This window comes from Condylura cristata, unplaced genomic scaffold (genome assembly GCF_000260355.1).
Source record: "Condylura cristata isolate star-nosed mole 26May11 unplaced genomic scaffold, ConCri1.0 scaffold00031, whole genome shotgun sequence".
NCBI lineage: Eukaryota > Metazoa > Chordata > Mammalia > Eulipotyphla > Talpidae > Condylura > Condylura cristata.
In genome coordinates, this window is record NW_004567132.1 from 14,627,687 (window position 1) to 14,647,866 (window position 20,180).

At 51.2% G+C, this 20,180-nt stretch overlaps 2 protein-coding genes across 2 annotated transcripts; one reads left to right on the plus strand and one right to left on the minus strand.

Annotated features, from left to right (window-relative positions):
* The first annotated feature begins 2,571 nt into the window (after positions 1-2,571).
* On the plus strand, positions 2,572-8,308 carry ANKRD53 (ankyrin repeat domain 53). Its single transcript, XM_004691356.1, has 6 exons — positions 2,572-2,759; positions 3,065-3,194; positions 3,559-3,755; positions 4,881-5,045; positions 5,440-5,560; positions 7,610-8,308. The coding sequence occupies exons 1-6, from the start codon at positions 2,572-2,574 to the stop codon at positions 8,306-8,308; spliced, it is 1,500 nt and encodes a 499-aa protein (XP_004691413.1).
* Positions 8,309-8,909: 601 nt separating this feature from the next.
* TEX261 (testis expressed 261) lies at positions 8,910-16,536 on the minus strand. The gene is made up of 6 exons (XM_004691499.2): positions 16,407-16,536; positions 15,429-15,508; positions 14,127-14,280; positions 12,296-12,363; positions 11,651-11,753; positions 8,910-11,485 (listed from the first exon to the last, which is right to left on the minus strand). The coding sequence occupies exons 1-6, from the start codon at positions 16,474-16,476 to the stop codon at positions 11,370-11,372; spliced, it is 591 nt and encodes a 196-aa protein (XP_004691556.1). The 5' UTR covers positions 16,477-16,536; the 3' UTR covers positions 8,910-11,369.
* Positions 16,537-20,180: the final 3,644 nt, after the last annotated feature.

Genomic DNA, 20,180 nt, shown 5'->3' on the forward strand with positions numbered 1-20,180 from the left:
CGGGGGCGAGGGGGTGGGGGGGTGGGGGTCGAGTAGATAGGGGATGTGGGGATGGGGTATTGGGTGGATGGGGGGGTGGGAAGAAGAGAAGGGTGGGAGGGTACGCCTTTGCCCTTCCCTTTCCCTGGATTCTTGGCACTGGAAAAACAGATTAAACTTGTGTTCTATGTTTAGCTCTAACTAGAACTTTACATTTTTATTTTAAAAGACTTCCAAATAAGCAACTGAACTGAAAAAATTTACTTCATGAGAAAGCCACTGATAATTGAAGATGGGGTGATGTGTAGATGAGGTTCATTAACCTATTAGCTCCACTTTAAAAACACTGCCACCACCATCACTGTGTTGTTGGTTTAGTTTTTAAAGATTTATTTATTTTTGTCTAGAAGAACTGGGGTGGGGGGGCAGGGGCGGGGTGGTGGTAGGGAGAGGATTCACCAGAGACAGAGTGGGGAGCAGAACAGACAGGTCGATGAAGTACTGCTGAGGGGAAGAGCAGCCTGCGAGACAGGAGAGGTCCACTGCTCTGCATGTGGTTTAGCTCCCTGGCTGGAGATGGAACTCTGGCAGTAAAGTTGATCGATCAGAGACTAACCCCTAAGACACCAGGGAGGCCCACCATCACTGATTTGACAGCTGACAATATAATTCCTCCTAGGAAGCTATTTATCATTGTTAAGAAATATCTCCATATGTTTCCTGGGTGGAATGTGAGTTCAGGGGCCTTGAAAAGGAGAGCCAGTCCACAAAAATTATTTGTGTGACTAAATAATCGGGGCGATGGGGGGGGGAGGTTGATGTGCTTCAGACAGGGAGAGGAATGGCTGAGCGACATGTTGGGAGTACAGATGGCCTAGGAAATCCCCTAGTTAGGAAGTGGGTGAACATCCTAAAAGTCAGGTCATAATATTTTAAAATGACCTCTCCCTCTGTGCTGTCCTTGACCTTACAACCCCTTTCCCCTCTGCCCCATCTCCCATGAAGTCGGGAGAATTTCCCAAGACGCAGGTGTGGGTTGGGAGGACAGAACGTCAGCGAAGGGCTGGCTTCTGTTTCTGGGACAAAGTGTTGTAGAACAAGTTCAGAATTCTTGCATTAAGAGCTGAGACCAAAGGAAGCCCAATTCCAATTCCCAGTGACAAGAGAGCTCAGGGCCATTTTGTGGGTGAGGAGGAGACACTTTGGGGGAAAGTGCTTGGAAGTCCACCGGACATGGGGTTGTTTTTTTATTTAGTAACAGCTTTATTAAGATACATTCACATACCATACTATTTAGTTATTTAGTAATTTTTCATATAGTCACAGTTGTGCAGTTATCACCACAATCAATGTTAGAACATTGATTCTTAGCTATTGCCAATAATAAAAAGTTAAAAAGCCCGGCCCTCCCAGGTGGCACAGCAGGTTAAAGCACAGCACTAAGAAGCTAAGGACACAGTAGCATAAGTTCGATCCCCGCCCCAGAGGTGACCCACATGGCGCGGCAGACCTCTCCTGACCTGCCTGCTGCTCCCCTCAGCAGTGTACTTCGTCAGTCTGCCTGTTCTGCTCCCCTCTGTCTCTGGTCAATCCTCTCACCACCTCTGCAGCTCTGACTTGTACCCCAGTTCTTTGTGCATATAATACATAATCTTTAAAAAAAAAAAGTTAAAAAGCCAAACTGAGTAAAATACTCTTAAGATCAAAGATATTTAAAAGGTTACTGTGTTAAACTGTTATGTCAAACTTTACAAATCAATAGAAAACAACATAAAGACTCAAAGAATAAAAATAGATCTTACCAAAAACAGAAGTAGTAAAACAGAATAGGTAAGAAACAGAACAGTGATAAATAGCTCTTGCTAGTTGTCAGCAGCTCAAATGACATCACCATTTCTACCACCAAATACCAAATGTATTTAAAACAATGATATCCAGTGCCACGTATCCCTCAAATGGTTCACTTCTAATAGCACATTCACAAACTGGAGCAGCTCAGCTCTCCTTGTGAAGTAGGAACTGTTAGTAACCCTGCTGGACTGATGCAGAAACTAGCCAAAACTTTGATGTAATATGCTTACATGTAAGTAGAACTTTCTACCAGCAGGTAGAACCTGGAGGGCAATTTAGAAACACACATCAACAGGGGAAAATGTTCATTCCCTCTCGCCCAGTACTTCTACTTCCAGGAATGGATCCTAAGAAAAGCACCAGAGATGAGCCATTTGTTTTCTTCAACATGTAAAATGACAGCAGGCCTATTATGATGTGTCATAAAGTGCACTTAGAATGTGGAATGATAGTGAGAGCTCATAATATTAAGGCCAAGTTAAAAGACAATAAAAATGCACATAGGACGTGTTTGTGTGCGCGAGTGTGTGTTAATAGACCATAATTTTTGTGGGTGGTGGAATTGAGGGTTTCAATTTCTCTGTTGTACTTTTGCCTGTTTTTTATATCAGTACTTAGAAACGAAAGCTGTCTTCGGTGGGGGGCGGGGCTGAGCAAAAGCTGGAGAGCATTTGATACCACATTCTGGGATAAGGGACTTGAGAGGACAGTGATGGCAACGGCAGGGGACCCTGGGGGACCATGACCTTCCCAGGCCACCCCACCCGGAGCTGGAGTTCCAGCGAGGCGGGCGTGCAGAGTAGGTCACCCTGGGACATCCTGAAGAGCGGTGGAGTGGAGCACAGCCCCTGCCAACCAGCGTATCTCCAGGCAGACAGAGAGGAAAATCTAATGACCAGGAAAAGTGAAGAGGAGTCCCAGCTGCTTAGGTGGGCCAGGGCCTGGGAACCCAGCTACAGGGTTTGGAACCACTAGTGCTGCCCTCAAGAGGCAGGTCCTGAAACCAGCCCAAACTATGGTGGGGTGCCAGAAGCCTGTGGAGCCAACTGGGGCTGGGGCTCACCTCCTGAGGGGCGCAGGCTGCCAGACCATGAGCCTCCACACTTCCCAGGTGACCCTGGCCCCCACAAAAGCAGGCTTGGGGTGCTGTTCCTGCAGACTGCCGGCTGGGACAGGGTGGCCACTTCCTTGCTCACGTCTTCCCTTTCTCCCCCCACCCTTGCTGGGACTGTAGACTGCTGGATGAGTGGGATGTAGTGGAGATTGGGAATTACTATGAATTCTTCGCAGCTGGCTTGGGTAACCTGGAATGGCTGCGGTTCTGTCTGAATCGCAAACATGATGGAATCCTGAAGGATGACAAGGTAGGCCTTGAAGTGCAGCACCCTCCTGACCCCAGCCCACCCCAGCCCACTCAGAGCTCCTCCATAGTGATCACATGGCAAGACCTGCCTATAACATATCCAGGAAAGGCCTTTTCTGTGCAGATGGTCCTGATTCACCCACACCATGGGATGGCCACTGGGGGGGTGGGGGGGTGAGGGTGGGGGAGTCAGCCAGAAAGGCTGAGCATAAGCAGGGAGCTAGAAATGTTGTCAGCTATTGTGGGATTGGAGATACAGCGTACGGAGGAAGGGGAACTCCTGGAAAATGCTTTCCAGGTTAGGCTGTGAATCTTGGGGCCCTAATTCTACTCAGCTTCTTTTTGCCCTTCTCTGACCCTCACAGGGTTTCACTGCCATCCACTTCGCAGCCCAGAATGGCAAGCTTGCCAGCCTGCAGGTCCTGATAGAGGAGTACCAATTTCCCGTGGACCTGCCTACTAACAATGGCCAGACGCCCCTGCACCTTGTCATCCAGGGGGACAAGGCCAACACCCTCCCCTGCATTCTCTACTTACTGAAGAAAGGAGCTGCCCTCACCGCGTGAGTCCAGCCTGCATCTGGAGAGTGACCTGGGGCTGGGCTGATAGGAACCCCTTTCAGGTAGGACAGGCCCCACATAAAGCAGCCAGGGACCCCACAGGTGAGACCTAGCTCTTGCCCCAGCTTTACCACTTGCTGGCACACATCAAGACCTCAAGCTGTTGCACAACACTAAGCCTCAGTGATCTGGCTCTCTGTTGGTTCCCAGGAATCACCTGGGAAATTCAAACATCCCAATGCCTATGCCTAATCTAAAGACTGATTTAATTAAGGTGTGACCTTGGCTCTGGAAATCTTAAAAGACCTCCAGGAGTTTCTAATTTGCAGCAGAGTTTAGGAACTACTGCCTTGGTATCCTCAGCTGGAATTTGAGAGGATGACATGACACTCCTGTGATAGCTGAGGAAACACATGGGAAGTGCGCGGACAGCAGACAGACTGCCTACATTCCACACGTGTACAGAGCATGCGTTGTACTGTTAAGCACTATGCCACAGTTAAGAAACACATAGAGCTGGTAGACTCAGGAGCACCAGTGTTTGGACAGTAAATCAACAACTGATAAATGAACAAAATGGCAGCATGCTAAAGGTTAGAAAAGAAATTACTAGACTGATAGAGTGGGTGACAAAGGGGACAGGGAGAGGATCTGCTTTGGAAGCAAGTTACCTCAGGGTGATAAACTGCAATCTGAAGAGTGAGAATGAGTCCAGTGTGTAGCCAGGGAACCATGGTCCAGGCAGAAAGGATAGCATGTGAAAAGAGCATTGCTGGGAGACTGGGGTAGGGCCAGGTCACACAGGCCTGGTGAGTCATGGCTGGGCATGGGGAAGCGACAGGACTGGCTGATTGGAGAGCAGATGAGGCTTTAGTGGTCTCTCTGCTCCAGCTAGCCAGCTTTCCTTCCAGTAGTTCTTAACTGTCACATACCTCCCAGACCCAGGTGTCTGCTGTTCACTTAGTCCAAACCCACCTACCTTCAAGGAAACTGAGAATCGGAGAGGAGAAAGGGGAACACAGCCAGGGTCACCCACTTGGCAGGCAGCAGGACAGGCCTGGAAGCAGGCTGGACTACCTAGCTGATGGAAAGATGCTCTTTGTGCTTTTGGGCCGGGGAACCTCCAGTGAGACATGCAACGGCTCCACACCCCTGCACCTGGCAGCCCGAGAGGGCCTGCTGAGTTGCGTGAAGGTCCTGGTGCAGAACGGTGCCAACGTCTATGCTCAAGATGCCATGGGCTGCAAGCCCATTGATTACTGCATTATATGGAATAACCGCGACTGTGCCAGGTGAGGGTGTGAGAATCATCATGACCTGCCACCCCTTCCCTCTGCCAAGCCTTTAAGGGGAGGAGCTGGGGAGCCGATGCCAGAGGACATGTCTGCCAAGGAGGCTTGTCAAGGAATCTCCCCAGGATGTTATTCGTAGGGTGGAGGATGTTATTCGTAGGGTGGACCTATGGAGGTCCTCTCCCCATCCTTCTCCCTTGCCCTGGGGCCCCAGACTATCAGAGGCTTTCAGCTCTCAGCTCAAACGAAGTAGCCAGAGGGGCCTGGGCCTGGGGCTAGCGGGTTCATCTCTGGCAGCTCCTCTTCCCCTGTCTAGGTCCCCAGGAGCAGCCAATCTGCCAGGCCAGGTTGAAGTTCAGGTACTGTGGGCTGACACGCCCCCATTTGGCACCAGGTTCTTGAAACATGCCATGTGGAAACAGGACAAGAAGCACTTTGCCCATGAGATGCGGAAGCTGAAGAAACTCAAGGACGAGCTGGCCCTCGTGGAGCACAACTACCTGACTGAGTGTCAAGTAAGGGTCAGGAGGGGCAGGGCGCGGGCAGCAGCTGTGGCCAGGTGTGTGAGCAGAGGGGGCAGTGACTGTGTGGTTGGTTGGAGAAGTTGGTTGGCACTAATCCCTCTGGCGAAACCTCCTGCTCAGAAGCCACTCCTTGAGGTTAAAGTCCCATCCTACATTAGACAGCAGATAAAAGCTTGAACTAGCAAGTGTTTATGGAGCCTTCCTCGGGTGATGTGTCCTCCCGGATGTGGAAAACGTCTAACGAGACCCAGGCCTTGCCTGTACCGGGACTCGCATTGGTTAAAAAGGCTCATGCTCCTAACAGACACTGAGCACTCACTGCCTTCTGGGCACCCACTAGACAAGTGATGCGCCATAGAAAGATGAGATGTGGGCCCCTCACTCAAGGAGTTGAGAGTCTACATCTGCTAGAGGAGGGTCCAGGAGGACTAAAGCCTGGGAGGAGTCCTTAAGGATGGTAGCCGCTGACCACATGCAGTAGGGAAGGGCTAACCAGACAGAAAGAACAGTGCTATAGCAAGGCAGAGAGACACATGCTGTGAAGGACACCTTCAGGACACCAGGGCCTTGGAGGTGAGCTGGAAGTTCACCAGCCAGAGGCGAGGCAGGTGCCCAGATCAATGACATACCTTGGCTAGGGAGCAAAGGTGGGGGGCAACAAAAGAATTTTAAGCGGGTATTTTTACACAGGGTACAAGAACCAGGAATCTCAGAAAGACGATGCTGGAAATCCTAAGTGGAGGTAGAAGTGGGGAAGGCTTTCTGGATAAATACAGTCCTCTGGCTCTGTTCCAACTGCATTTGTCCAGGTTTCTCTGCCCCTTCCTCCAGTTTACACAGTCACACACGTGTCTGGAGAAGGTGATCAGTTCCTGGGGCTCTCAGTTCTCCAGGAGCCCCCATGGGACCTCATGCCTTACTGGCCTCAGCTGGATCACATGTCCATTTTTCTTTCACTCCCTAGAGCTAAAGCAAAGTTGACTGACTCAGGTAGGAGTCAAGGCTGATGGAATTATGTTGACTGGCTTAGCATAATCAGAGCCTGCCTCCAACTGGTTCAATCTTCAAGCACCCTGATTGCTCAGCAGCAGGCTGGAAATGGAGGCCCTGAGATGGGAGGGTGGGAAAGGGTGGTTCTGTGACAAGCTGAAGGATCAACACTAGCGGAGACAGAGACAAGGACAGAAAGTTAGACCAAGTCATCCCCACCCATTCTAAAGCTAGCCTTGCATGATTGCTCAAGGCTACCATTGCCAAGGAGCCTGCCCAAATTAGCTCCACCTAGTTCCAGGCCTTCCAAACCTTTCTACTTTTTCCTTCCAGGATTAAGGATGCAGTGTGCATTTTTTATTTAACTCCTAACTTCTCTCCCGCCAATCCCAAAGATTCTGTTAGGGCAAAATATAGCTCCATTATCAGACAGGGGTCTCCTGGAGGGGGGCCAGAGGTTTGTTTCCCCCGAAGAGACTCAAGGTTTTCTATGGGGTAGGGATGGCTGTCTTTCCCCAGAGACCTCATGTAAGGTGGAGGCTGTATCACCATGAGAGTGGAGGTCTCTATGTGAGAGGCTCTGTTGCCCCATCAGCCCAAGGGTCTTCCCCCATCAAGAACAAAGGCTCCTCAGGGCCTCCCTGGTGGTGCAAGGGGTTAAAACTCAAGTTAAAACTCTCCACAGCCAATGTGGCACAAGTTCAATCCCCGACCAGGGAGGTGACCCACATGGAGCAGCAGACCTCTCCCATCTCACACACTGCTCCCCTTGGCAGTGTGTTTCAGTAGATCTGCCTGTTCTGCTCCCCACTCTGTCTCTGGTGAATCCTCTCACTGCCCCCACACCTCTGGCCTGTACCCCAGTTCTTGTATGCATAAATAAATACATCCTTAAGGAAAAAAAAGGAACAAGGACCCCTCTAAGACAGGGGTTTCCCCCAGTAGACTCAGAGCTCCCCTGGGCCTGGACAATGGCCCATTAGACAAGGCTTTCTTACAGCCATAGCGGAACAGCCCTCCACGACTAGCTTGTGCCCTCTGATGTTGCAGGAAGAGCACCAAATTCTGAGAGAAAGTGAGCTCAAGAAGTGGCTCCAACGCAAGCGGCTACAACACCATGCTGAGCGGCAGCTGCATGCCCTCCCCCAGGTCGTCCCTCACTCCAAGGCCCCCAGGCACCAGGGATTGTCACTTCCCAAGCTCGTCCTCCTGTCCCCAGAGGCACGCCTCCGACAGATACTGCAGCCCAAGCCACAGCCCTTGGAGAAACCCATATCCCTCCGCCCTCAGTCCACAGTCACTCGGCCCATGGTGTGGAACTTTAGCAACAATCCTGCCAGATTCCCCACTGCCCAGATCAGATACCCCCAAGGCATCCGCCTGGGCGTGCACCCAGACCCCAGCCTGGAACGCGACCTCAGCAGCTTCCTGGAGGTGAGGTCTGACGAACAGGGTGGTCCAACACTCTACACAGTGGCCGGCGACCAGGTGGCGCCTCTGCCCCAGCTGCCCTTCGAGGTGATAGTCCACACTCTGTGCCCTTCAGTGCAGCCAGAGAGGATGAAGGTGCCCCAGGGTTTCTGCTCTGTCAGCGTGATGGATGTGCCCCAGAAGCGGCACTGGGACAACGCTTTTAGGACCGACACTCTGGCTATGAACCTGCGTGAGACATTTGACGAAGCCTTCCTGGCAGCCGTGGGAACCTGTCAAGGGTTCCCCACTCTGCCCTCCCCGAAAACCCCTCCATAAATTCGTTTTTGTAGCCTGTGAAGTCTGAGGTATGGTGATTCACTGTATGGGCAGGAAAGAAAGCAGATGTGGGTGTGCCCTCTCGGGCTTCCCACTCCCTGGTTCAAGGGTCAGAGCCTCATCTCCCCAACAAAAGCCTGGATCCCAGGTCTCTCTTGGATCCCCCAGGAGAATCCATGTTAGGGCAGAAGTCAAGACTCACCATACCAGTAGAGACCAGTTGGTAGCCTGGGTCCCAGCATCGTAAATGTGACTGTGGTGTCCCCATCGCTCCTCTCCACACCCCACCAGCCCACCAGGGACAAGGCTTCCAGCACGGGGCCCATTGGGAGTCTGCCTCTTGCTGCTGCAGGCCTGAGCCTCACTCTTCATTCCAGGCAGATGACAGTTAATACGTCACCCTGGCATGTGCTCCTGTTACTATGGGCTGCCATCCTTCATTGCCAGCTACCACTGGGGTTTCTACAGTTCAGGGTGCACAGGCAGCCCAGTGAGGGGGTATAGGGGCTTATAGCTTTGGTTTGAGACTATGAAAGTACTCGTCCTTTCTCTAGGAAGAGTCCCCTGTATGCCCTGTACACATCACTGCAAATCATTCATTAAACAAACATTTATTGAATGCTTTCTATGTGCCAGGCACCAAGCCAGGTGCTGTTCATACAAAAATTGGACAGTTCCTGCCCTCAAGGAGCTTACAGTCTAGAGGGGAGAAAGACCAGTAAGTAGGCAAATAAGTCCAGAGTGATCGGTATGGTATGTTGGAGAAGAGGGGATATTCAAAGCTCCTTGAAGGAATGAAATCTAAGTTGAGAACTGACAGCGAAGGTATCCAGAGGAAAGGGAAAAGCAAAGTGGCATATTGACAGAGAAGGCCTAGAGCATGGAGTGCAAGGTCATGAGGCCAGAGAGGTAAGCAGGAACCAGGACACGAGTCTTAACAAGCCATGTTAAGGAGTCTGGACTTTATTCGGGGGCAGTGGAAAGCTACGAATGTTGCAGACTAGGGAGTGACTTGATCAGATTAGAAACACAACAGGTTGTGGCATAGAGAAGTGGAAAGAGGCTGTCATAATTGTCAGTGAAAGCTGGTGACAGAATGGCTCAGAGCTACTGAAAGAGGGAAATTTAACAGAGATTGGATGTGGAGGTTGGGCGGGGAGAAGGAAGAGAAAGCAGGTCCCTGTCTGGCTCTCGAGTGACGTTGGGGCCACAGTAAGTGCCCAAAAGAGCAAGTGTGTAGAGGATGGACACAAGTGCCATCTGGGCCTTGAGCGTTGTCTCTGCATCCAAAAGGGAATAGAACTGTGGTTCAGAAGATCAGGAAGGATGTTGGGCTGGAGATCAACTCTCAGTTCCTCAGCAGGCTCCTTGAAGCCATCAACATGGATGGACTCCTCCAGGGAGCCCACGACAGAACCCTGAGAAACCCCACTGTGCGTGGGGAGAGAAGCCTGCACCGGGAGCTGAAGGGAGCAGCCAGAGAGGTAGGAAGAAAGCCTGCCACGGAAGGGCCAGGGGCGTGGGAGTCAAGAAGCTGGTAATTAGCCCTGTCAGATGCTGCAGCTCCAGTAAGATATGAAAAGGGCCCCGCGCATCCTCGGTGCAGGCCACGGGCAACCTCCAAGAGCACGGGGCCTGGAAGGATGGCAACGGCCTCCAGTGTCCTCGCCCTTGTGTGCATAGGTGAAAATGGCCTGGCAACCTCAGTCCCAACAAGAGAAGACCAAGAAGTGTTACTCTGCCCATGGAAAAGGGAAGGTTCACCTTTTGAAGAGAACGGGAAAGGCTAGAGTCGAGGAAATGAAGGGCTACAGTGGGACTTGCGGTGGGATGTGCAGGAAAGATTTTTAAGCACAGGTGTCTTCCAGTGACTGAACGGTACAAGTGTGCAGTCCGGCTCTGTGTCTGCCAGCCTCGCACTGGTAAGGGACACGGCCAGCAACTCTCATGGGGGCTTCATCCCAACACGTACTCTTGAGTACTTGCAAGGCACTGTCATCGGAGCGCAAAGTGAGCGGACGCTGGTCTGTGCCTAGGGGGTGGCCCTCCTCCCTGGACCGCTAAGGTCACCCCCCAGGGCCAAGAAGATGACCAGCTCCATGTGCTCCCATGAGTTCTACTTCATGAGAAACAGGCTGTAACTCAGGCTGCCCAGAAGCCAATTTTTATTTTGTTTCTCCTTGAGCCTAAGACAGAATCCAGGCAGAAACCACTCTCGTTCCCCAGGGGGAAACATAAACAAAATACCTTAGATGTTCTTTTCAAAATCTAACCCAGTCCCAAGTGTCCTCTCTCAAACCCCAGCTTGACAGCCATGAAGCCTTGGGGAAAGAAGACACAGAAGAAAAGAGGGGCATAAGAAAGGGTGCCCCACCCTTCCTCCCCTGGTTCCCTCCCGACCAGGCTCAGCTCCTGATCTCTGCCCCTTTCTCACCAACGTCACATGATCAGTCCTTTCAGAAGGACAGACCCTAACACAGAAAAGGGGTGCCTGGAGCAGAAAAGCCAATGCAGTCCAGAGCAGAAGGTCAACAGGAAGAATAACTTTCAGGGCATTAAGGCAAACAGTGCCACCTAAAAACTTTATTCAAATGGGAATCAGCACTTGGACAGGAATCACAGTTCAACAGCAAGAACTTTCTCTTGAAATTGCTGAGCCTTGGCCCACCCAAGGCCATGGGCCCAGAGAACCTATCGCGGTCTGCTCTCCAGCTTCATGGCCTACCCTGCCTGCCCCGCCGGCCCCAGCTGAGTCAGAACCTCTGGGCCCACCACAGACAGGGAGCGCCGGGGCCACGGGGAGCGCAGCGTCTGTACAGCCACAAAGACCACAGCCTCCGGGCTAAGCAGGCCCTGCCATCCTCCCTGGTTCCCTGAAGTCGCGGCCTCAAACTATCAGATCTGAGCCAAGCTCAGGCCCTCCTGGATGGTGAAGATGGGGGCTTCAGGGAAAGTCCAAGGATGAGGGAAGGTGCCTTCCAGGTTCACGGCCCCCAGCTAGTACAGAGGCACAGGGGCCTTACTCTCCTAGTCTTGCCCCAAAGTCCCGTCCCCAAGGGGCTCAGTACATCTTCTGTCGACTGGGTAGGATGGCCTCTTTGATGAAGGAGAAGACAACCAGGATCCCTAAGCGTTTTCCCCGCTTGCCTTTGGTGAAGTAATTGGAGACCACGTCATCTGTGGAGACACAGGCAGGGAGATGAGCGTGCATTTATCTGAATGTAGACACAGCTCTCCCCACCTGGAGCCCAGGGGTCTTCACCGCAGGGCTGGGATCCAGCTCAGCCACCTCAGGCCTTGCTGGCATCCTCCCCCCATGACCCCTCACAAGCCCCTTCTCACCTCCTGGCTGCACGGTGGAGGGCAGGACGTTCTCCCCAGCCGACAGTGACACAAAGAACGCAAATGGGATTATCCACAGACAGAAAGTGAAATAGGCCAGGACCTGGCAACAAGAGACACTGAGAAGAAGGTGCCCCTCAAGGCTCCGTGGGCGGGCGGGTGGACAGAGTCACCACGTGTCCTGGAGACTGGTCAAGAGTAGTCTAGGCCCCAGGTAGCAGACATGTGCTCAGACATGAGCTAATCTGGTGGGGGAATGGAGGCTGAAGACAACCCAGTGGGCAGAGTGTGAAGAAATCCTGACAGGAAGTCCCCTACGCTGCTGGAAGGAGCCAGGACCCAGGGCTGGAGAGCATCCTGCCCGAGTGTCCGTGTCAGACAAGGGCGCCCTGGGTCCCTTCTTGGACGGAGTGGTAGGATCCTGGGGAGACCCAAAGGTCTCCTGGAGGCAGGATCCTCCCTGCCTCTGCCAGAGGAACCCTGCTGCTCACGTCCACACTGCTCCCTAAAGTCAGCTATACTCTGTTCTTAAAAAGATGTTACCCATGAACAGACTCAACCGCAAGACAGTGCACAGAGCCAACCATGCAAGTCCCCTCCCACACACCACCCTGTTAATAGCTTTCTGCACTTAACACTTCTTACCTCTGAGAAAGGATAATATTCTTCTGCAAAAAACTGAAAGGCTAGATAATGATTCACCACCACTAGTCCTGTTGAGGGAATGAAGAGTTGGTGAGTTTGGAGGGGTGGGGGCATATAAAGCTGGACTTTTAATCCCCAAAACATCCCTGGGTATTGGGAGCCCCAGGTCTGGTCATGACGCTGCACTGAACTCAAGGTATGGCTGTGGCCACGCACCCTGCTCTCCAGGGCTCAGTTTCTCAGCTGTTAAAATGAGAAAATTGCCTCCCTCCTGCCCACTGCAGAGGAAACTGAAAATGGATAAGAAAGCTCTTTGAATGCTGTAAAACTGGAACTTAGAAAAAAAAAAAAATAGAACTTCAGTGTTACATCATCTGAAGCATCGTGACAATTAACCTGGTTTTCAGTGGCTGAGAGTCCTGAAAAGAACCTGCCTGGGCAGTGGGAGGGTGGGGGAAGCCATGGGGGTGCAGGCACACTCCCCAAGAACGTCTACTCCAAACTGGGCAGTAAGGAGAAGCCCTTCTTAAATAGAGGCTCTCACCCCCCAGGATACAAGGCACATCTTGCTGGCATTCTGGGGTAGTCTTAAGGTTCTTCAAAATTCAGGGCGGAGGGTCCATCCTCATCCTGCCCCAGGATACACCACATTGGTCTGAACGGATATGTTCTGGACCACAAGTCCCAGAAATTAGTATGCAGCTGTTCATGGAAGAAACGGGAGCGGGTCCTGGGGCAGGCTGCGCAGAGACAGGCGCCCCTGCACATACCACATTAAGGTGAGGAGCAGGCACCAGAGCAAATCCTCGCATAAAAAGCGCCCCTCTGTCTCTCCCTTTTTAAGACAAAGACCCTAGCCATGCCCTGCTGAGTCTAGGGAATAGTGGAAGGTACGATGGTGTCCAATGCCCACAAGGTCTTTAAAAAAAACTCTCAGGCACCTAAGGGGCGGGTGGGGACAATGATAAAGGGAAGACAGAGCCTGCTGCTGGAGGAGCTGGGTGAGGGGGAGCCCTCCCCACTGTGAAGAGGCAGAAGAGTCTCTACATCAACCACCTCTCAACAAATTCTTGGGTGAACCACACAAGGCACTCAGGGAAGCAACCAGTCCTAATATTTAACACTGTGCCCCCTCTAGATAACGGGCTCTCCCATTTCTCTCCACAGAAACAGAAAAGTAGCTCTGAAAAAAACCCCAATTCCATCTGATATCCTGACCAAAGGCTAGGATGATCAGGAATGACAAATGGGAGAACATCCGGAATAAGATACTTTTCAGAACCTTTTCCAAAAATACCTATAAATATCTACTATGTATAGGTTACTATATGCGTCTATGTATCAACCGAGTATCCTAAATAGCATCTTTGACCAGAAGGAGAGCTAAGGCCCAGAGAGGACAAAGGAAACCAGTGTCCTCCAAACACACCCCAACCCCAAGACAGCTGAAAGCAGGGGCCCAACCCTAAGGGGCTCCAGTCTTAACCATGACTTTGCCAGAGGACTAGATGGGAAGCTGCTTGCCTGTCAGGAAAGAACTCTGGGCTTTTCCTGGCCATGTGCTTCCTCGGGAGCTAAAACCACTCAGGCAACCCACTTCTCCTTCCAAACCTGTCCAAAGTTACCCCCTGGGAAAGTCCTCCTTGCCTGAGTCCCAGCCCACCTCCAACTCCTACTCCCACCAAATTCTCCAAGAGCCATGGCGGTCAGGACCCCATCTTCCCCACTGGCCTGGCTTTCTGGAGGCCCTCTGAGGTTTGGCCCTCCCCTTTATCCCCTGCAGTGCCTGCCACCCACTTCAGTTGCCCCCCCCAACATTGCCCCTTCTCACCGCATGACAGGATGAAATTAGGCGAGGTCAGCATGATGAAGGGGAAGGTCTGGAGGAGGCCAAAGTAGACAAGGTTGGTGAAGAGGCCCACGCCAATCATGCAGGTTGGGAAGCGCTCAAAAACGTAGAGGCCAATCAGCACAGCTGTGGAGAACTGAAACAACCAGAGGCACACAGTGCAGGAAGCCTCTTCCAAGCAGCCTTCCTGGGCTCACTAACTCCCAGACCACTCAGGGCAATCCCAGGTCCCCGCTTTATCCTCCCCTTATTTCAGTCATAGGTCTAAACTCCCTAGCTAGTAGTCTCTCGGCTCCCACAGCGCAGCATTTTAATGCCATTTCTCTAAAGTTTTCTGACAGCATCCCATAGCAAAACAACAACCCCCCCCACCACCACCACCACTTTATACCAAGATCACAACATATATATACTTATCTGGGATCAAAATTCAAATTTTAATTCTCGTCTTTTCTATTCAATTATTTAAAGAAAAGTACTGATCATGACCTACTGAACTGATTACATAACCAAATGATGAATCATACTGACAGTTTGAAAAACACTGTTCAGAAGGCCTTAGAGCTGGCAGTTGGTTGAATGACAGTCTAATTCATGTACCAATGTCTACAAGCCAGGCCTCCAACCCCAGAGCTGAGGGCCATGGTCTTTCTCTAGCTAGGTCATGCCCAAAGTGGAAGAGGCTGCTGACATCGAGAGGCACTGGCCATTCTGTCTAAACGTGACCCGCTGGCCTTCCCGGTGGCTGACATAGCTCTATCCACCAGTGGTCACTCCTGTGGCTTTGACATCAACAGCAAGGATTGTGTCTTTACGTGGAAAAGGCTTCCATGAGACCAGGGGATGGGAGGGCCTGAGTCTAGGAAGATATCTCCTCAGGACAAGTCACTTGATCCAGTTAGAGAGAAGGCACAAAAACGTTTTCAAAGCTGTCCTTAAGGTTCCTCTCTGGACTAAATGATGGGAGCAGAGCAAAGGGCTAGAGATGATAGAAGACAGCCAAGCGAAGGCAAAGCCAGAGTCCAGAGAATGTGCACTCAGCTGTCACCTTAAGGAACCAAGAATGGGGTGAGTGGTGAAGCAGTGCCACCTGGGGAAGGAGGCCAGAGAGGGCCTGGGCCTAGGAGAGCAGCCCCAGGAGACAAGCTGCAGGGCAGGGAGGCAGAGCTAGAGCCCACAGGTAACAGCAGAAGAGGGCTCATCACCCATGCCAAACTGTCCCTACTTCCTCCTCATGAGGCAGGGTGAAAGTGAAGGGGGACCCCAGGGAAAGGTGCTACTTACCCAGATCATGTATTTTATGATCCTGCTGGTGGCTACTGTGTATTCTTCGATCAGCTCTGCCAGGTAATAAAGTCCAGCCGCTGGAGGGACAGAAGGGACAAGAGGGAGGACATTAGCCAGCATCTCTCCCGCCAAGCCTGTCATTCCTCTCTGCAGCTGGGTCCCCCTCAACCCTCTTGGATTCCAGGAAGTGATTCCAGCAAAGAACAAACAATCCACGCGCTACCCTCCCAAGTCTGAAAATTTAAAAACTTTGTCAAGACTACTAAGGAGAGATTTCATAAAAGTGAATGGAAACCTGTGCCTAGAACCTCAGCACAATGCCTTTGGCTCAGAAAGGAGCATTTTATCACCTTTCCCGTAAATATCTGATGGGCACTTAGTATGGACCAGGTGTTGGCGGAATGCTAAAATACAGTACCCCACAGATAAGGCCCCTCCACCGACCAAGCTTGCATCTGTGGGGTACGGGTGGGGGTGGGGAGGTCGGGGGTGTCAGCGATCCCGGTGAGGCAAGTGCTGCTTTAAAGTTCAAGCCCTGTGGCACCAAGGCCCAGAAGGAAGGCTTCCCGGAGGAGGCGAGCTCCGGGGAGAAGGCAAGAGTAGGAACTAGTCAGAAGAGCGAAGCGCGTTAGAATCGGGGCAGGACGTGCGGAGGGCTAGAGGCGAAAGGGCCGCGGCAGCTGTCACGGGAAAGTTGGACGAGGCGGCCCGGCGGTGCGCGGGTCAGAGGAACCGGAGTCAGCCTCTCCCGCGCACCGCTGAGGCGGACTTTGTGACACCTGGAAGAACTTGCGAGGCTGCTGGGGCCAGCGAGGCTGACAGGGCCAGGCAGGTCGGGAGGGGCTGCGAAGGCTGGGTCACCGGGAGGGGGGCGGGGGGGGGTCTCCCGGTCACTCGGGCAACCCAGAGACGCGACCCCCCGGCGAGCAGACGCCGGGGCGGGAGCCCAGGCGGGCCCGGGTCGCGCGCTCTCACCGACGGCCAGCGTGATGAAGGCCACCTGGATGAAGAGCGACAGCCAGCTCAGCACGTACATGAACCACATGGCGCCCCCGCCCCGCCCGCCCCCCGACCGCCGGGACGGGCCTGCGCGTTTCGGCTCCGGCGACACGGAGCCGCCGCCACCGCCGCCGCGTCCCCGCCCAGCGGACGGCCGGACGACCCGGAGCCGCCGCCGAGAGTAGCCCGGCCCGAGCGCCGCCCTAGGCCTGCTCCGGACTAGCGCCCCCTTCCGGAGAGGAGGGCCAACGACTGCTGCCACGTGTGACTCGCAGCTGGCCCCGCCTACGCTGTTTCTAGAGAACGATCGCTGACGCCGTCCCGGGGTAGGCTAGACGATCCCCCTTGGAGGGGACGCGGCGCCTGTAGAGGAGCTCGGGATGTAGTATCCGGTCCCTCTCTGTGCACTCCTGCGCCCACCTAGAAGGAGGGTCGCGGGCAAGGAGGACATTTTGATCTCTACTCCGCAACGCGCAGCTGCAGCCAGAAGCCACCAGGCAGGTGGTCCACAGACTTTTTTCTTGCTGCAGAAGGCAATGGAAACAAAATTGTTGAGTGTCTATGCTAAAGGCTAGGCCTTATGTTTATGATGCAAATGGATGCGATGACATAAATCATTCTATGAATAGGAAACGGGCAGGGGAAGATGAGTTTGCCTCAGTTCATACACGTAGAAAGCTGCAGAGGCAAGAGTTGGGGCGCCTTTGTTTAATCGGCTTCAGGGCTAGCTCCTGTTAAGCGGTGTTCCTTTGAGGTGTAAGCTCCACCTTTGTGTCCCCTCCCACTAGCCCAGTTCAGGGTGCTCAGGCATCCACTGTCCTGAAGGCATTTTCTGTACACTGTGGGGCACGAGGAGTCAGGCAACCCTTGTCAGGAAGTCCCCCATCTGGTGGAGAGATAGGCAAGCAGAATAAAGCATGTGTTGTAACCATTTAGGATGCTCCTCGGAGTATTTTTCATGCATAAAAATGAATATATATTCCTCAAAACAAACATTGAGTCACTGTATGATTTGTCAATTCCATTCCTGGATATCAACCCAAAAGTATTGAAAGTGGGGATTCAAACACATATTTGCACACGAATACTCATAGCAGCATTATTCACAATAGTCAGAAAGTAGAAATAACCAAAATATCTGTAACAGATGAGTGGATAAATAGGCAGTATATACAGACAATGGAGCATTACGCAAGCCTCGGATATGGAATTCTGGTTCGTGCTACAACGAACCAGATATTATGCTAAGCTAAGTGAGATAAATCAGACATGAAAAAACAGATATTGTATGATTCACTCACCTGAGGTATCTTAAAGTAGTGAATGAAGGTTGCTAGGATTGGGGGACAGAGGATAATGGTATGTTGTTTAATTGGTATAGAATTTCAGTTGAGGAAGATGAAAAGATCCTGGAGATGGATGGTGGTGATGGTTGCACAACGCTGTTAAAGTGGTTAAAGCGGTCGATTTTATGGTAAGTACAGTTTACCGCAACGAAACCTAACTGGCCTTAACGCCATTTCTGTGGCTATCCCAGCTCCTGGAAACTGCCTGCAGGGGGCGCCCACAGCTGGGGGAGCAAGGTAGGATGCAGCGTGCACCTTCTGAGTGGATTTGCCTACCACCGAAGACAAAAATAATAAAAAGCAAAGAAATTACATTGAAATACAGATATCAAAATATTATTTTGGAAAATCCAACGCATGATATAGTCAATAATATGTAATTCTTGATTAATGCATAATTTTAATAACTAATTAACCGCCTATCTATAATAAGAAATTCATGTGTTTGGTCTCTGCCCCTAGATCCTGACCCACAGCCCTAAAGCCCTTGAGGTTTCCTGAGTCCTGGAGGTGGTAGAAGCATGCAGCTCCTAAATGCCTGGGGATTTCTTGGCTGAGCATCTTTTGTTCAAATGGGGTAAGTCCTGGCTGGTTCCTGAAAAGATAAATCACTGGTCACTAGAACAACCAAATGATTAGAAGCTAGGAAACTTCAGTCCCATCCACTTCACTTACCACCCTGCAGGAAGAAAGACTCGAGATTGAGTTAATAATCAATCATGCCTGCACTATAAAGCCGGCATAAAACCTGAACTGTGGGATTCAGGGAGCTGCCACGGTGGTGTATACCCCCCACATACTGGGAGGGTGGGACCTCCCAGACCTCACCTTATGTTCCTCTCGGGGTGGCTGTTCATCTACATCCTGTACAGTAATCTGATACATTTAAGGAAGTGTTTCTGAGTTTTGTGAGCCTTTCTACAAATTATCAAACCTGAGATGGGAGTCTCTGGGACCCCCCCATCCCAGGGCAACTTTGTAACCAAGTCAGTGGTATTGGTAGCTCAGGTCTGTGACTGGCATCAAAGGGAAGGTGGTTTGTGGAATTGAGTCCTTAGACCTGTGGAGTCTCATGCTAACCCCAGGTAGTTGGCCCTTGAGTTGAATTGAATTACAGGACGCCCATTGATGTCTGGAGAGCTGGGAAATAGCTTGATGGGGAGCTTCTGGGCAGGGATCCACCCATTTAGTGTCTGAAGTGTTGTAGGCAGAGAAACAGTTTTCCTTTACTGCAACAATAATAAGGCGGGGATGAGTGTAATTGATATTTCAAAATACCCTCAATCATATAAAAATGACTTAGGTGCTACTTACTACTGCGTTTTGTTATTTCTACTCCCAAGGAAAAGAAATGTTAAATATCAAGTAGAAGTTAATACACATAAAGATGGGAATTTTTTCCCGTCCAACTTTCCAAGGTTCTTGAGTTTGTTGGCCTGAGTTCTCTGATTAATCTGCTGATTTCTAAAAGGGCCTGAGCCCCTGGTTAAGAATTCCTGAGAGAGGGACTCCATGGTGGTGCAATGAGTTAGGACACAGCACTATAAGTGAGCCATAGCCACTTCAGTGCGAGTTTGATCACTGCACCAGAGGTGATCCACATGGTGCAGCAGACAGCTCCTGACCCGCCCGCTGCTCCCCTCAGCAGTGTACTTCATCGATCTGCCTGTTCTGCTCCTCACTCTGTCTCTGGTGAATCCTCTCACTGCCCCTACACCGCTGGATTGTACCCCAGTTCTGTATGCATAAATAAATAAATCTTTTTTTAAAAAAAAAGAATTCCTGAAAGATAGGTGTAAGAGCCCTGGGGACTTAAAGGGCTGAACACTTGTGCACAAGGCTCTTTGCCATACTCGAAGTGACTGAAAACAATCTAAATGTTGGCTAATAGGAAACTATACATATAGGTACACCATGAAGCAGAGCTATAAAAACACATGAGGACATGCTTTATGTATCCATATCAGGGAATCCCCTTTTGAAAAAAGCAAAAGGATGCAAAGATTCTATATAGGTATTTTTTTGTGTAGAATACTGCTGAAGGATGGTTCCAAAATGGTAAGAGGACTTGCTTTCTAGGAGGGGGGTGCAGTTTTCAAGAGTGAGAACATTCTAATGGTATGTCTGCTTATATCCTTAAAACATTGGACTGTGTAAATATTAACATTTATAAATATATTACCTATTCATAAATCAAGTTTAAAATTAAAACGGTCATAGTACGCTGGGCCTGTGAAGGTGTCTCCAATTTCCTGTTGTCCCCCACTCCCTTTGTGAGAAAAGCCATGTGTGGTGCCTTCCAGGTAAACTGACTCACCTTGGTTCATGTGAGCTGGTCACCCTTGATTGTTCCAATGGAGTGCCTCATGCTCAGATCTTTTCTTTTGGGGAGTTTGAATTTTAG